The 18,793-nt window shown below is 40.6% G+C and overlaps 1 protein-coding gene across 4 annotated transcripts in view; it reads right to left on the reverse strand.

Moving 5' to 3' along the window:
* Positions 1–18,793, reverse strand: part of RNF38 (ring finger protein 38) — a 129,310-nt gene that overhangs the window by 64,163 nt on the left and 46,354 nt on the right. For all 4 annotated transcript variants that reach the window (XM_013993658.2, XM_013993657.2, XM_013993656.2 and 1 more), the window contains exon 2: positions 10,176–10,246. In XM_013993658.2, the coding sequence (XP_013849112.2) occupies positions 10,176–10,246 (71 nt within the window). The remainder of the gene's footprint in view (positions 1–10,175; positions 10,247–18,793) is intronic.

Genomic DNA, 18,793 nt, shown 5'->3' on the forward strand with positions numbered 1-18,793 from the left:
TACTCCCTATTTGTTAATTTTTTTTCCCCCATAATACAGACTACTATGAAACAGCTTTCCTTGTTTACTCGGATACAGGCTATGGGATGAGAGGTGGAAATAGAAAAAAAAAAATTGGCAACAGGGAGGGAAATTACTATTTGGAAGCTGTCCAATCACAAGAGTCAGAGATTCCTTCAGCGCTGAATCTCAGCAGCAAAAGTCTATTACTGTCCTCCAGGGTTCCTAACCCTTAGGCTTATGTGAATCCTTTATGAGGCACTCTTTGAGAACACCCTTCTCAAACAGTTAACATCTTAGCTAACTGGGTCTGAGGGCTTCATCCAAGAAGTCTATCTACATGTGAACAATGCACCTGTATCTCAAGGTTAATTAGTTTGAATCTGTACTCCAATTTCTTCTCTAATTGATTTTTCTTAGCCAGAAAATCTGGTGCCCTGCTAATATTAAACACCCAATGAGGAGGTTAAGTTTCAAAGTGGGCCACTGACCACCTAATGTGGCAGGGAGTAAATTAGAGCAGTTGCTCAACCCCAGTCACCTAAAATTTAATTGGTGTTTGTCCAAAAAAGGTGGGCAGTCCTGCTGGAGATGTGTCCAATGAATCTGCAATGATTGAAATGTTCAACGTGTTCTTCCAAAAGGTAGCCATTAGCTACACACATGTGGCTGAGTAAGCACTTGAAATGGGCTATGAACTGAGGAGGATTGTTTAAATAGCCACATGTGGCTAGAAGACAGCACAGCACTTGTAGGGAAATCAGCTGCTCGTAGCAAGAGCTTTTTGAGAATTCTGACTTCAAGGCTGATCTTTAAAATTTGTTTTCAGAAAGTTCCTGTCATGGCTCAGTGGTTAATGAATCTGACTAGGAACCATAGGCTGCGGGTTTGAACCCTGGCCTTGCTTTGTGGATTAAGCGTTGCCGTGAGCTGTGGTGTAGGCTGCAGATGCGGTTTGGATCCTGCGTTGCTATGGCTCTGGTGTAGGCCGGCGGCTACAGCTCCGATTCGACCCCTAGCCTGGGAACCTCCATATGCTGTGAGAGCGGCCCAATAACTGGCAAACAAAACAAAAAGACAAAAAAAATAAAATTTGTTTTCAAGCTAAGGGGGAGGCAGGAGGGAGTGGGATGGACTGGGAGTCTGGGGTTAGTAGATGCAAACTATTACAGTTAGAATGGATAAGCAATGAGGTCCTACTGTATAGCACAGGGAACTATATCCAATCTCTTAGGCCACGATGGAAGATAATCTAAGAAAAAGAATGTATATATATATGTATGTATAACTGGGTTACTTTGCTGTACAGCAGAAATTGGCACAATACTGTAAATCAACTAAACTTTAATAATAATAAAAAAAGTAAAAATTCGTCTGCATGACAAAAGTGAAAACTGTGAATGACTACTAAAACTTCTTTCTGGAGTACCCGAGTCATGTAAATACCCTCAACTTCTAAAATAAAAATATACCAATACATTGCTTACCAAACAGATAAATACTGTAGTTCCTTCAAATGTATCTGGTCATTGGGTCTACATTGGTGCCCTACCATTCTAAAACAAGGGAATAACTGCTGAGATTTTTTTTATTGGGCTGCAGTGGATCTAGAGATGAATTAGGTGGTACTGGCATCTTTACAATATTAAATCTTCAACCCACAAGTAAGATGCATCCTTCTGTTTACCCGAGTTGTTCATTTTTTTTTAATAATGCTTCACAGTTTTCTGTAAAGGTCTTGAACATTTGCTCTTGGGTGTATTCTAGATTTTACAATTATTAATTCTAATAATTTATCTTAATTTTTTCGGGTTTTCTACACATGGAATTCTGTTGGCAGAAAATGACCAATTTTTCTTTCCAACATGTTTTCCTCTTGTCTTTTCTTACTGCACTGGCTTGGATCGCCAGCTCAGAGATAAATAGATACAGTGAGAACAGACATTTCTGTCTTATTCTAAAACTTGAAAACTTCCAACATTTCACTATTAAGTATGAGATTGGCAGTAGGTTTTTCATAGATCCCTTTAACAAATCAAGGGCGTTCTCCTTTATTTCTAATTCATTAAAATTTTACCATACATGGATGTTTAATTTTATCACAATTTTCTGCATCTATAAGATAATCATGGTTTTTCTGTTACTGGGTGAGTTACATTTATTGTTCTTTGGCAGTTAAAACAACTTTACATGCCTAATAAAATCATGCCATATTGTACTACCCTTTTTATATACTGAGGAAGTGAGGCTCTGTGACTACTGAAATTAGCTCATCAAAGGCCAGAGCACCTACATGGTTCCCTTGGGACAGTCACTCTTAGAATCAAGCTGCCATGCTGTGAGAAAGCCCATGCTACATATAGGTACTCAGGCTAAGGGCCCCAGCTGAAGTCTCAGCTGACAACCAGCATCAACCAATAGATATGTGAATGAAGGCATCAAGCTGACTCTAGCCTTAGCCACCATCTAACGCAACTACATGGAAGAAATTCCAAGCAAGAGCCCCCTAGCTGAGGAAGGAAATGCTAGAGCCATGAAAGATACTAAAAGATACGCTTTGCACCACTGAGTTTTATGATTATTAACTGCACGGCCATAGATAATCAGTACAGCTGAGTTTGATTGATTGATTGATTGATTTTGCTTTTTAGGGCCACACCTGCAGCATATGGAGGCTAGGGGTCTAATCAGAGCTACAGCTGCCAGCCTATGCCACAGCCACAGCAAAGCCAGATCTGAGCCCTGTCTGCGACCCACACCACAGCTCATGGCTTGTACTTCTGACATAGTCTATTTCTGTTTACCCATATTTCTCTAATGAATATGGGTCATGGGGAGATTTGTTTTTTGTTTTTTGTTTTTTGTTTTTTTTTTTTACACATAATGTGCAAGAACAATAGAAGGTCTTTAAGCGACTTTGTTTTAACTGACCTGAAAGTTAGGAATGGCTGATTAACATATAAAAAGATGCTCAGCATACTTAGCCATTAGAGAAATGCAAATTAAAACCTCAACAAGGAGTTCCCTCATGGCTCAGTGGGTCAAGGATCTCCTGTTGTCACTGCTATGGCTCTGGCTACAGCTGTGACATGGGTTTGATCCCTGGCACAGGAACTTCCACATGCCACGGGTATGGCAAAAAAATAAAGAAATAAGATGCCACTTCACACTACAATAGCTATAATTTAAAAGACAGCTGCAAAAAAAAAAGCGTTAGCAGAGTTCCCATTGTGGCTCACTGGTGACAAACCTGACTGCTATTCATGAGGATACAGTTCCATTCCTGGCCTTGCTCAGTGGGTTAAAGGAGCCTGAGTTTCGGTGAGCTGTGGTGTAGGATGCAGATGCGGCTTGGATATGGTGTTGCTGTAGCTGTGGCTGGCAGCTGTAGCTCCACTTAGACCCCCTAGCCTGGGAACTTCCTATATGCCACAGGTGTGGCCATAAAAAAAAAAGTGTTAGTAAGGACATGAAGAAACTGGAACCCTCAAGCATTTGCTGGAATACAAAACGGCACAGCCACTTTGGAAAATTTGGCAGCTCCTCGGCATGTTAAAAATCATGTGACAATAGGAGTTCCCGTTGTGGCGTAGTGGTTAACGAATCCGACTAGGAACCATGAGGTTGCGGGTTCGGTCTCTGCCCTTGCTCAGTGGGTTAAGGATCTGGCGTTGCCGTGAGCTGTGGTGTAGGTTGCAGACGCGGCTCGGATCCCGCGTTGCTGTGGCTCTGGCGTAGGCTGGTGGCTACAGCTCTGATTTAACCCCTAGCCTGCGAACCTCCATATGCCGCGGGAGCGGCCCAAGAAATAGCAACAACAACAACAACAACAAAGACAAAAGACAAAAAAAAAAAAAAAAAAAAAAAATCATGTGACAATAAATAAAAACTTACTTACAGGCAAATTTCACAACAGTGTTATTCATAATAATCAAAACATGGAAACAGGAGTTCCCGTCGTGCCTCAGTGGTTAATGAATCTGACTAGGAACCATGAGGTTGTGGGTTCGATCCCTGGCATTACTCAGTGGGTTAAGGATCCGGCGTTGCCGTGAGCTGTGGTGTAGGTTGCAGATGCGGCTCGGATCCTGCATTTCTGTGGCTGTGGCGTAGGCTGGTGGCTACAGCGCCGATTAGACCCCTAGCCTGGGGAACCTCCATGTGCCACGGGAGGAGCCCTAGAAAAGGCAAAAAGGGAGTTCCCGTCGTGGCGCAGTGGTTAACGAATCCAACTAGGAACCATGAGGTTGCGGGTTCGATCCCTGCCCTTGCTCAGTGGGTTAACGATCCGGCGTTGCCGTGAGCTGTGGTGTAAGTTGCAGACGCGGCTCGGATCCCGAGTTGCTGTGGCTCTGGCGTAGGCTGGTAGCTACAGCTCCAATTCGACCCCTAGCCTGGGAACCTCCATATGCTGCGGAAGCGGCCCAAGAAATAGCAACAACAACAACAACAACAACAACAAAAGACAAAAAAAAAAAAAAAAAAAAAAAGGCAAAAAGATTAAAAACAAAAAACAGGAAACATATCCACTAACAGGTAAATGGATAAACAAAATGTGCTAGGCCCATGCAATGGAATATTATTCACTCATAAAAAGGGAGAAGAAGTACTGATTCATGCTACAACATGGACAAATCATGTAATCATCATGCTAAGTGAAAGAAGTCAGACACAAAAGGCCACACATTGTTTGATTTCATTTATATGAAATGTGCAGAACAGGCAAATCCATAGAGATAGAAAGATTAGTGACTGCCGGGAGCTGGAGAGGGAAGGAATAATGGGGAGCGACTGCTAATGGGTATGGGATTTTTTTGGGGGGGGTGATTAAAGTGTTCTAAAATTAGATGGTAGAGGAGTTCTCTTGCGGCACAGTGGGTTAAGGATCTGGCATTGTCACTGTGGTGGCTTAGGTCACTGCTATGGCACAGATTCAATCCCTGGCCCAGGAACTTCCACCTGCTGAGGGCACAGTCAAAAAATAAATAAATAAAATTTTAAAAAAGAAAGTTAGAAAGTAGAGATAGTTGAACTCTTTGAATATACTAAAAACCACTGTTTGCAAAGAAGAGAATTATTTTATACAAATGTAACTAAAAAATTCTGTTAAAGTTCCAGGAGTTCCCATTGTGACTCAGTGGGTTAAGAACCCAACTAGTATCCATGAAGACTCAGGTTCTCTCCCTGGCCTTGCTCAGTGGGTTATGGATCCTGTGTTGCTGTGGCGCAGGGAAGCAGCTGCAGCTCTGATTCAGCCCCTAGCCTAGGAACTTTCACGTGCCCCAGGTGAGGCCCTAAAAAGCAAAATTAAAAAAAAAAAAAAAAAAAATTTGCCATTACTTCTGAGGAGAGAGGTTGAAGGTAGCAATGTATATCTTTTTAAAATCAAAACATAATTTTTAAAAAACTAAAAATTTAAAGATCAAGATAAAAGGAAGTAGAAAGTAATGGAATAAAAGCCAGTAGCACATTTACAACCTTTCTGAAAGTAGTCTGTGTGGGATTCCTGGGCACAAACTGGATTGGTGCTTTCTTCTGTGACAAATGGACTGAAGGGTAGCACAACAAAGTTTTGGCCAGAAGAGATTTCTGCTCTGAGTAGCCATTCATGTACACGCAGTTTAGAAAGAATTCTCCCATTTCACTTTCGCAAATGGCCAGCCATCCTAGAAGACCAGGCCACTCTGGAAAAGTGCACCATTGAGGCTACAAATAAATTCATCTCACCTGAAAGAATGGTCTCCTTTTCTGAAACTGTAAAATGTTTTATCTCATAATCAGGACAGACATAATCCTCCCCCACCACACCCCAACCCTATGCCAAATGCCAAGCTTGTTCTCTCTGTGAAGATATAACTATTTAATCCCAAGGTGACATTAGTTGAGTCAGGATAACAGTATCTAAGTGAAAAATAAATTTGTGATCACAATCACATTTTTGTAGTATACTTTATACTTTTAAAGCACGTCTACGTAACCATCACATTTGATCTGTACAATATAGCAACACACAATGTGAGGTTTCTTATAAAGAAGCACAAGAGTTCCCATTGTGGCTCAACCCTAGTCTGGGAACTTCTATATATCGAGGGTGCAGTATGAAGCAGGGCAGGGGGTCAGATTAGAGAAGCCTAGAATAACAAATAGTCGTGAATCACAATGGAGGCCAAAAGGAGCTGTGCAAGAAAAAACTGACAGGCAGACTGCCTGCCAACTGACTCGGCTTCACTGTGATTCTCCAGGGCCTTCTCCACTTGAACTTCTGTTTTTCTCTAAGCATGTCAGAGTTGAGTGGGTAAAGGTAAATTACAAATGAATTTCTTCAAATGGTAAAATATAGACTCTGGAGTTAAGTAGCTTGGGTTTGAATCCCAGTTTTTTTGTTTTGTTTTTGGCTCTAACCACAGCATATGCAAGTTCCCAGGCCAGGGATCAAATCTGAGACACAGCTGCAACCTATGCCACACTGCAGCAATGCTGGATCCTTAACTTGTGTGCCACAGTGGGAACTCCTGAATCCCAGTTTTACTGCTTACCAACTGGGTAGCCTTGTGCAAATTACTTAATCTACGTCTTACATTCTTCACCTATAAATGGGGATAAAGCAACCCCTATTTCTTCTTATACTCCTATATTCTTTCCCTGATTTGTTATTCTCCATAGCACAAATGAACTAACAATATCTTTATTTATTGGCTTGCCATCTCTCTAACCCACTTACAGAGAGAGCAAGCTCCACAGAGTAAGGATTCCTGTCCATTTGTTCAAAGCACTGTCTCTCATACCTAGAACAATGCTTATAGTAGGTACTCAAATATATAATAAGGGTTTGCTACCTGGAAATTATAAGGTAAGATATTATGAATGAATATAAAAAATATTGCTAGAAGGCTTATATGAATTGTTGTGACCAGTATAAACTGATAACATGAGAGTATGTAACTCAACAGTATTTAACAATAAACCTCAGAGTTGGAATCAGTTCCTTCCAGCACTGCAGGTTACAGACAATGTACACCACCAAAGAAACTTAAGTTGGAAAACAGGCCAAACCATGGCATTTGGGGATTTACTAGCATTTCTAAGGTTGCAGAAGGAAGGTCCAACAAATTAACTGGTCCTCTTTCTCCTTGCCTGACCCTGGTTCCATCCCAATCACACATGAATTGGTAAAATTCAGACAACTTTTGGGAGGTCCCGTTGTGGCTCAGTAGTTAACAAACCCAACTAGTATCCATGAGGATGCAGGTTTGATCCCTGGCCTTGCTCAGTGGGTTAGGGATCCAGCGGTGCCACAAGCTGTGGTATAGGTTGAAGATGCGGCTTGGATCCTGAGTGGCTGTGGCTGTGGCTACAGCATATGCTGGCAACTGTAGCTCTGATTTGACCCCTAGCTTGGGAAGCTCCATATCTCATGGGTGTGGCCCTAGAAAGACCAAAAAAAAAAAAAAAGACCAAAAAAATCAGACAACTTTTAAGAAAAATCGCCTCTTGTCCCCAAATCTGAGAAATGGACCATGCCTGAAAGCTGAGTCATAAGCAATGCATCAACATGTATGTGTTTTGACAATTTGTTCAGAATAGCCAAACGATTATTTCATGTGGCTTCTATTAGGGACAGAAGATCTCATCTAGCTTTAGCACTCCAGGGCAACTCTTGAACAAGGCCATTCTCCCACTGGGGTCAAATCTTCCAAGTTTATTTTAATAAGGGGGTTGAATGAGCTATGTTCTATAATACCTTCAATTCTCAGAGTGAGTAAGAGAGAGAGAGAGACAGAACACACACATATTCAAGTGGTATGTATCAGGCAGCATGTCTTGTGTTGCTTTTGCAAAACCAATACCTTTTTATTATAGAAAAGAAGTCAGAAGCTGCTACAAACATAAGAGATTTGATTCTTTCTTTTTCTTTATGGCTGCACATGCAGCATATGGAAGTTCCTAGGTTGGGGTCAAATCAGAGCTGCAAGTGCTGGCCTATGCCACAGCCACAGCAATGGCAGATCTTTAACCCACTGAGCAAGGCCAGGAATCAAACCCGCATCCTCACAGACACTACGTTAGGGTCTTAACCCCCTAAGCCACAATGGGAACTTCCGAGATTTGATTCTTATCCAATCCACTACTCTCCTCCCCAGAATAATATCTTATTATTATCCATAATAATTATAATATCCCACTTATTCTGCTGTACACTTTTTTAATATAATACACTTTTTGTATAATTTTTTTAGTTTTTTTGGCCACGCCCAAAGCATGTAGAAGTTCCTGGGCCAGGGGTCAAATCCTCGCCATAGCAGTGACCAGAGCCACAGCAGTGACAACACTGGATCCTTAACACACTGAGCCATCAGTGAACACCTGCTGTGCTTATTGTAGTATACTACATAATTTATGTATTATGTTTATTTTTATTGCCTACCTCCTCAGACTGAATACTCATGAAAAAACAGCAATCCTTGTTTTGGATCCTGATGTATTCCCTAAGCGCCAAGAATTATAGCTGCCAACCAACAAGTATTATTTGCTAACTGAATCAGTTGAATAAATCATAAATATAGTTAAGAGACTCATCCATTCTCTCAGTTTCCCTCTGGGAAACAATCATCAATATATTCATGGTAGGCTGGAGAGAGAGGAGAGCAGTTTCTGACAGTTCTCTGATCTGCTGATCAGGTGACAAAATCCCTTAAAACTTTTCTTGTCTCCACCCTGTGTATTTCAGAAAAGATCCCTTATCATAAAAGCACAAAATTAGTCACACAGACATTCAGAAAGTAGGAGGAAAACCATTTTAAAGTAGATGCAAAGTATCTGGCAGAGGTGGATAGAAATCTCACCTCTAGACTCTAAGCCTAGACAAAACACAGCATCTCCACCATAAATGAACACATTACACAGGTGGAGGCACATTACATTTGGCAGGGGAAAGGAAATTTAACCTCCCAAACATCTTAACAATTATGAAACACAATGGTTTGTAATATTACTGATGGATTTTTGCCTTTTCTATCATCGGTCTTATTTTCAAATGCTCATTTCTAAAATCTGTGGTTTACAGAATTTTAGGGAGCTAGTTATACAGCCCAGAAGTCCCTTTCAGTGGCTTGTTTCAATAAGAAGTTAAAAGTTAAACCCATGCCTCTGGATTACTTTAATAAAAAGAAAGAATCTGGAATGCTAAAAGCATACCATTCTCTCTGTAAACAGACTGAAATCTGACTGAGCAGAGCTCACGAAGACAGAGGGATCAACATACAAAACAAAGAAGGCCATTTGGAAAATCCCAATGATCAGCCAACTTCTTGACTGAGTTCCAACAGGATGAGGGAGGAGGATCTTGATTAAAGCAACAGAGAAAAACATAACTTGGATTGGTCTGCCTGGGGAAACTACTGAAGGAGTGATACATTCCTACATAAGACATAGGAAATGGGAGGGAACACTGGAAACTGATGATGGAAAAGACTAAATTTAAGCCCATCCAACAGCAGCAGCCAGAGGTTCCAAACAGCAGGCCCATATTAGTATGAAGGGCTGGGCCATCAAGGGTGCTGATGAATACTGGAAAGCCCCCAAAGACCAGTGTCTTTAGAGGTAAAAAGAACAGAAGCAAAATACCAAAATGAAACAAACTGCAAGTCTGGACCTACTTTAACAAAACAGGCCCAAAGCTGGCTTCTTTTGCCTGAATCAGACAGGTTCCATTCTCAATCCTCAACATTTAAATTGGGCTTTGGAAACAGAGCCAAAAGCTAAGTATATGAAGACGTATAATATAATCAACTACAAACCAAATCGGAATGTCTAAGATATTTCAAAATGGAAAATTCAGACACAAACTGCTGAGAGAGTTATTGGCTTTTGGGAGCACCTGCTCATATGTTAACATAATCCATCCAGGCTAAGAAGGAAGAGGAAACACAGTGAGGGAGACAGGGATGGCAGTAAGGAAATAAACAGAAGGTTTATCAGGAGTCCAGCCCACCTCCTGGGAATTATCCGCACGTTTTCTGGAAGAGCCTAATAATCTGGCACACAAATCAGCAAGGCTCTCTGCATCTGAACATTGTCACACTCTCCTGGCCCTATGTCCAGAGTTATGTAAGTGAATCCAGAGATATAAAGGCAACATGCATTTTCACCATTGTAGACATCAACACGGACCTCACCTTGTCACTGTCATCATGACAAATGTGGTCGTGATGGATGGACTGGCACTGAAAAGAAGCACCAACACTACCTACAAAAGAAAGGGAGGAAAAGTTAAGGTGCAATAAATTCCTTACATTTAAACTGCTTTCCAATTAAAAGTGCCTTTATATGCATCATCCCATCCAATCCTCAACAATACTCGGAAGTAGGCAGGACAGGGACTGTTATTCGTGCAGTTTTACTGAGCAAAACAAAACACAGAGAGACTGACTTGCACAAAGTAGCAGTCAGTGAAATGGCACATCTGAAACCAGAACCCCATTATTCAAACCCTTAAATCACCACTTTCTACTATACTGAGACGTTAGTTTTTGGAATAAGCCCACCTAGATGAGCATAACAGCCTTTAATTAGGCAAACTTCTATTTGGAAAAAAGTGTCCTGCTTTTCAGACTACATATAATTTCTTGGAGAAAAAAACTGACCCTATAAATTCTCTGCATACAAATAATACCATCTAAAACACAATATAAAAGACTATACATAGGTTTTTAATTACTTTAGAAAGTATGTATTTTTAATATACCGAACCCTTTGTTAATTTGAAGACCTATCTCCTAATAACTGCTCTAAGACAACAGTGACATTTCTAACCAAGAGGAAAACAAATGACCAATAAATGATTGGAACAACTGATAAGCAATTTGGAAAAAAGTTTTAGTTTATGCATCACCATACAGAATATGATGACTCAAAGATCTATATAAACATAAAAAAACGATTTTAAAAGAAAATACAGATTTAAAAAACAGTCTTAGAGTAAGAAAAAAATCTTCTGAAAGATACTAAAATAAGAAGGCATAAATAAAAAATCAGCACACATGTCTGTGGACCAAAGATGACCAATACTCCTTCTTATGTATGTGCATTTGACCCTGGGTTAATCCCTGTTAACCAGATTAAGACAGTATGCCAACTATGTTACCTGGTAACATTGCTTATGATAGGAATCACCAAATGAGTAAACCACAGTTTACTAATGGACACCCAGTAGGAAGCCCTGTTTTTGAACTTCTCTTGAGTGTGATGACGTGTAAATATTTAATCACGTCCCTGGCAGAAGACCTTAGAAACTATGCCCATGGAGTTCTCTGCACCACCCAATACAGATCTCATCTCTTTCAACTGAAGCTGTGAGAAGAGCATTTCAGAGAGAATGAATTGCAGCAAGGATTCCCACCATCTTACTGACAAGTTAATAGTTTCTATCCTGCTGAATAGTGCTGCCTACTGAGACCTATGGTGGTTTTACTAGTCTGAACCTGTAAGTGTTTATTTTTATTTTTTGCCTTTTTAGGGCCACACCCATTGCACCCAGGCTAGGGGTCAAATCGGAGCTTCAGCTGCCAGCCTACACCATGGCAACAGCCTACACCATGGCAATAGCCTACACCACAACAACGCCAGATTCGCACCAAATCCAAGACCTACGCCACAGCTCACAGCAACACTGAATCCTTTAACCCGCTTAGCAAGACCAGGGATTGAACGTGCATTCTCATGGATACTAGTTGGATTTCGAACCAGCTGAGCCACAATGGGAACTCCGTGTGTGTTTAGTTGACCCTAAGAAGACATACCACTGCTACGTGTGGATGTTACATTGGCAAAAAGACCAAAAAAAACAAAAAACAATGAGATCCTGCTGTATAGCACTGGGAACTGTATCTAGTCACTTACGATGGAGCATGACAATGTGAGAAAAAAGAATGTATACATGTATGTGTGACTGGGTCACCTTGCTGTACAGTAGACAATTGACAGAACACTGTAAACCAGCTATAATGAAAAAAATAAAAATCATTACAAAATTAAAAAAAATAAATAAAAATAAAATGAGTAGGGTTTCTGTTTGACCTTTTCACTGGACTATCAGAATACCTTAGAATACTAAGGGAAAGACCCAATGCAGAGGCATCCTAGGGGCAAATGAATGCACACAAGCACAGCTAGCTTCCCTCTTCAGCTGTCTCGGCTCCCTAACACAAAGGATATAGATAGATCGAACTGAACTCCTGAGAATAAAACAAAAATCTTATGGCAACTTTGCATACGCAAGTCAGAGAAAGTACACAGCAGCAAAAGAAGAAACCTTCTATACTAAAATAAAGGGTCCAATTTTCGAAAATTGAAAGAATCTAGCCAAAATACTACATTAAGTGACAGTGTTTAACCACTTTTAATTTTTCTGATTTTTTTCAAATACATTTTATAAAGCTATTATTCCTGCTCAAGAGCCTCCCTTGCACTCTACTACTCCAGGTACAAAGTTTATGTCCGAATCCTCCCCATGGGGAATGTGGCAGTGTGCTTCCAGGCAGACAGGGCTTGTTCTTCTGTCTTGTAAGCACTCAGTGCTCTGCTCACACCAGCCTGACAGTTCTCCCTGTGGTTCTTTACCTAGGACCCAAGACTTACATGAGTATAAAATTTTATTCTTATTTTCATTAACTTGAAACCGAAATGTAAAAATCCACTCTATTATAAATATAACAACAAACCACATGAGGACTGACAATACCTGTGACTCTGTCCCTAATAATAATACCACATATATTTTCATACAATACAGTTACTGGAAGTATAATGAAATATCATTTACACTTATCACAGTACTTTGAGTTTATAACAGCTATTAGGCTAGAATGTGTTATTTAATTAATTAATAAGGGATGCATATATATTTTATCACAAATTAGTTTTTAATATTTTGATAATTATATTTCAGTATGACTGGTTTCCTTTGTAATTTCACTACCTTATTTTATGCAATTAAAAATATTCTTCTGGGAGTTCCTGCTGTGGTGCAGTGGGTTAAGAATCCCACTGCAGTGGCTCAGGTTGCTGCTGGGGTGCAGGTTCAATCCCTGGCCCTGCACAGTGGGTTAAAGGATTTAGTGTTGCCATAGCTGTGGTGTAGGTGGCAGCTATGGCTCAGATTCAATCCCTGGCCCGTGAACTTCCATATGCCGCAGGTGCAGCAACTTAAAAAAAAATAAATTTTTTTTTCTCGGGAGTTCCCATTATAGCTCAGTGGAAACAAATCTGATTAGCATCCATGAGGACACAGGTTCAACCCCTGGCCTCGCTCAGTGGGTTAGGGATCCAGCATTAGGTCACAGACATGGCTTGGATCGGGTTTGGCTGTGGCAGTGGCTGTGGCATAGACTAGCAACTACAGCTCTGATGTGACCCCTAGCCTGGGAACTTCCTTCCATATGTCATGGGTGCAGCCCTAAAAAAAAAAAAAGTAATAATAATAATAATAATCTCCTGGAAAGGGGCCTATAAACTTCATCTGAATAGGACCCAAGACTTATATTGGAATTAACACATGCCATACAACCCTACTTTAGTTAGAAGATCCTGGGACCAGAAGAACAAACTAGATCAGAAGCATTATGCAACATCCTAGGAAGAGTCAGACAAAAATATGTGAAATCAGAGAAAGAAAATGGAAGTGAGGACTCAAGTTAGAAGGGAGGGCATGGAGCCCAAAGTTTAGAACTAGGAACACAAAGAGGTTGAGGTTGAAACAGTGGTGGAAGGTAGAGCAACTGCCAAGACTATCAGCTAGTGCTTTTGGTCCACAAGGGCAAGACAGTGAAGTAAAACAGAGACACTATTGGTCACGTTCCCAGAGACACTATACTGCAAAATCCAACAGTCAATTCTGAATCCTCGTCTTTCTGCATCTACTTGGCAGTATTTGACCCGACTGACCTCATTCTCCTTTGTGAGACTCTGTTCTTCACTTGGCCTCAGGAAAGCTTCCTTTAACACTGGCTACAAGTTCTCAGTCCTATTTGCTGGATTCTCATCTCCTGAATTTCTAAAGGTTGGATGGAATGTCCTAAAGATCAATCCTCAGACTTCTCTTTTCCATCTATATTCACTACTTTAGTGATCCCAACCAATTTTTATATCCTGCTACCTATTCAGTATCACTTAGACAGCTAAGCAGTAACTCAAACATAACATGTCCAAAAGTGAGCTTGTGCTCTTCTCTAAACCTACCTCCAATTCCAGTTAATAGCAGAACTATTCACCAGCTGCTTGGCCAAAACCCTTGGCTTCTTCTTCAACTCACATACATTTAAGAGCTGGCAAATCCTGTTGGTCCCACTTTAAAAATGTGCCTGAAATGTAACTAATTAGCATCATCTCCATTTCTGCTACCCAGGCCAAAACCTAGACTAAGGCAACCAACAGTTTCCTAACTGGTCTCCTTAGTTCCACTCTTTCCCCATGAACTTTCCGTTCCTCCTCCCCAGTCTATTCTCCATGTAGTAGTGTGACTGGGAAAAAAAAAAAAGTAGTGTGACTGACTCTTTTCATGGTTCAGATGGATCATGTCACTCCTCTGAAAACCCTGGTTCCTTGTCTCAACCAAAATAAAATTCAAAGCCCTTACTCCTTGGTCCAAGGTCTCACATGACCTGGCTATCCTAGACCTTTCTGATCATATCTCCTACCACTTCTTCCCTAAAAGGAAACTAAAATACAGTAAACACACCAGTAGCATATCATCATGCTAGCATGTAATATACTTAGAAAACTGTCAAAAAAAATACCGTAAACCACTCTTTCTTGCAATAATGTGGACCATCCAGAACTCACATCCCCTTTGTTGACATGCAGTGTGGTTTTCCAAGTAACATGTTGTCTCAAGGACAGCTGGAATGTAAGTGAAACTCTTCTGCATACGGCTTTGTAATAAATAAATAAATGAATAAATAAATAAGCAAAATACATTTAAAATGTTGTAAAACATCAGCAGAAAAACATTTCTGAGATATACATGTATTGCTTGAAACCTGGGTATAAAAAGTAAGAGTCATTAACCACAAAATCAAAATGCAGAGACTTGAGCAAAATGTGCATATCCCTTTAAAAGTGGTTAGCCTCTTTAAGTTGTCATGAAAATGTAGCACTTTAAGCACTGTTAGAATTATTCCTCAACGTGCACATCTGAGATGGGGTTTGCACTGTAATAGAAGTTTGTTAATCTAGAAGTATGAAGCGGGCCTCTCTTAAGCATTTTGTAGACTCAACAGCTAGCAGCCTGTGATCTCTGAAACAAAGATTTGAGGCTTTATTCCTACGCTGTTGGTGGGAATATAAATTGGTACAACCACTATGGAAAACAGTGTGGAGCTACCTCAAAAAACTACATAAAACTACCATATGACCCAGCAATCCCACTCTTGGGCATATATCCAGACAAAACTTTCACTGAAAAAGATACATGCACCCATGTGTTCACTGCAACGCTATTCACAATAGCCAAGACATGGAAACAACCTAAACGTCCATCAACAGATGAATGACTTAAGAAGATGTGGTACACATACACAATGGAATACAGGTCAGTCACAAAAAAGAACAAAATAATGCCATTTGCAGCAACATAGATAGAACTAGAGAGTCTCATACTAAGTGAAGTCAGAAAGACAAATATCATATGATATCATTTATATCTGGAATCTAATATATGGCAGAAATGAACTTTTCCACAGAAAAGAAACTCATGGACTTGGAGAACAGACTTGTGGTTGCCAAGGGGGAAGGGAGTGGGATGGACTGGGAGTTTGGAGTTAATCGATGCAAACTATTGTGCTTGGAGTAGATAAGAATGACATCGAGCTGTACAGCGCTGGGAACTACATCTAGTCACTTATGATAGAACACAATGGAGGATAATGTGAGAAAAAGAATATATATATATATATGACTGGGACACTGCTGTACAGTAGAAACTGACAGAACCCTGTAAATCAACTACAATGGAAAAAATTTAAATCTTTAAAAATTTTTTTAAAATCTAGGGAATCTTGGATTATACAAAGTAATGTAAGTAACAAACATGTTGAAAAAGTAAAAAAAGATTTGAGGGTTTAAAAGTGAAGGTTTTGGAGCTCCCTGATGGCACAGCAGGTTAAGGATCCAGCACTGTCACTGCTGTGGCTTGGGTTCAATTCTGCGCCTGGGAACTTCTGCATACCATGTGTACAGCCAAAACAAAACAAAACAAACAAACAAAAAAAACAAAGTGAAGGTGTTAAGTATAAACTTGGAAAATGGGGCACCAACCTAAGTAAGAACCACATGTTTTCTGAGACCTGCCCTGCAAGACCAAAAGAGGCAGCTCTCACTGGCCAAAGTTTTACCAGTTTAAGCATTAAAACAAAATAAAACAAGACTATAGCTGACCAAAACACACAGTATCAATGTAAATGTGAGAGTCCCCTACTTTAAAGGTGGGGACGGGGAGCAAAACATCAAGTATTACTTCTTCTTTTTTTTATGGCCTCCCCCACAGCGTATTTAGGTTCCCAGGCTAGGTGTCAAATCAGAGCTGTAGCCTCTGGCCTACACCACAGTCCCAGCAACATCAGATCCAAGTGGAGTCTGCAACCTACACCACAACTCATGGCAACACCATATCCTTAACCCACTGAGGGAGGCCAGGGATCGAACCTGTGTTCTCGTGGATGCTAGTCAGGCTCGTTAACCACTGAGCCATGACGGGAACTCCTCAACTGCTACTTCTGGAAGTATCCATAAAAACAGCTTCTTACTTTAAAAACTTGGTAATTAAAACCAAAAAATCATGCATTTATCACACCGTTTACAGTTACTGAACAGCCCCAGTTCTACATTACAGAAGCCAGCTAAAACATATAGAAGGAATTTCAAATTAGAAAACATCATTTTTTGCAAACCCCATAAAACTGTTGATTCAGGTAAGTTACCAATTAGGCTAAAATCATTAGGTGAATGGCTGATGGGGGTTCGTAAAGTGCCAAAGTAACACTAGCCAAAGTAACACTACACTGGTTAGCTGTAGTTGCAGGGAGAACCTAACTACAAGGTAAAAAGATCAAATTTCATCATCTTAATCCAAAGGCTAATCTTAGCATCAGACACTGAAAATCAGACACATTCTGTTTGGCATTCAAATAAAAAATCAGCTTCATCAAATCAATGGATGTGATTGCCAGTTTACAGGGGATATAAGAACAAACAACAATGGAACTTCCTCATGGCTCAGGAGATTAAGGATCCGGCATTGTCACTGCTATGGCACAGGTTCCATCCTGCCCTGGAACTTCTGCATGCCAGGGCTCAGCCCCCCATCTCGTCCCCTCCAAAAGAAAAACAAACGATATAACAAGAAGCAATCAGCACATCCAAAGTTGGTTCCATAGGAGTTCCCGTTGTGGCTCAGTAATAATGAACCCAACTAGTATCCACGAGGATATGGATTCAATTCCTGGCCATGCTCAGTGGGTTAAGGATATGGCATTGCTGTGAGCTGTGGTGTAAATTGAAGATGCAGCTCAGATCTGGTGCTGCAGTGCCTATGGCTTAGGCCGACAGCTGTAGCTCCAATTTGACTCCTAGCCTGGGAAATTACACTTGACATGAGTGAGGCCCTAAAAAACAAACAACAACAACAAAAAAACCCAAAAAACCAAAGTTGGTTTTGCAGAAGTTCTCAGTAAGTCAGTGTTTTTATTATTTATTTAGGCCATGGAAGTTCTCAGGCCGGGGACTGAACCCGAGTCACTGCAGTGACCACAGACACTGCAGTGACGATGCTGTGCCACAAGGGAACTTCCAGTAAGTCAGTGTTATTAATATTCTAGAAGGAAAAAGAAAAGATAGGAAATGTGCTAGACTAAAAGAGATTAAAGGAAATAATCAGATACAATGTGCATACCAGATTACATATTAGTTTAAATAAACCAGTTAAAAAGGATATTTGAGAGAGAATGGGAGAAATCTGAATATGGTAAAAATTAGATGAGATGAAAACTTACTTATAAACTTACAAAATGTTACCTTAAAAAAGCAAAGTAGAGAAGAATGTGAATAGTACGGTAATACCTGGGTGACAAAAGGAAATTTTTTTATTTTTGCTGATCTATACTTCTGATTTGTTCCCATGATGTCATTTAAAAAAGGGCCTAGGAGTTCCCGTCGTGGCGCAGTGGTTAACGAATCTGACTAGGAACCATGAGGTTGAGGGTTCGGTCCCTGCCCTTGCTCAGTGGGTTAACGATCCAGCGTTGCCGTGAGCTGTGGTGTAGGTTGCAGACGCGGCTCGGATCCCGCGTTGCTGTGGCTCTGGTGTAGGCTGGTGGCTACAGCTCCGATTCAACCCCTAGCCTGGGAACCTCCATATGCCGCGGGAGCGGCCCAAGAAATAGCAACAACAACAACAACAACAACAAAAAGACAAAAAAAAAAGGGGGGGGGGCCTAGTTCCAAGGCTAGCTTCCAGTATCCCTAGGAATACTAGACCAAATGGGCCAACCAGACTCAAGAAAAACAAAGGACTCCAAAAGCACCCCCCTGACCATGAGTAGGATTCTTGAGGTGACTCTCCATTACCTTCTCTCTCCTTTATGAAATCTTGTTCACAGATGATCGTGGTGGCAACTGTTAAGGTGCTGTGCTAGGACGTAACTGATAGCCTAAGTGCAGTCAGGGATATATCTTTACTCCATTCATTTTGTTATTAAGCTCCAGTCCAAATCCATAATGGCTTCTGACAAAAGTACCTTGA

The sequence above is a fragment of the Sus scrofa genome, chromosome 1 (assembly GCF_000003025.6).
Source record: "Sus scrofa isolate TJ Tabasco breed Duroc chromosome 1, Sscrofa11.1, whole genome shotgun sequence".
Lineage (NCBI taxonomy): Eukaryota > Metazoa > Chordata > Mammalia > Artiodactyla > Suidae > Sus > Sus scrofa.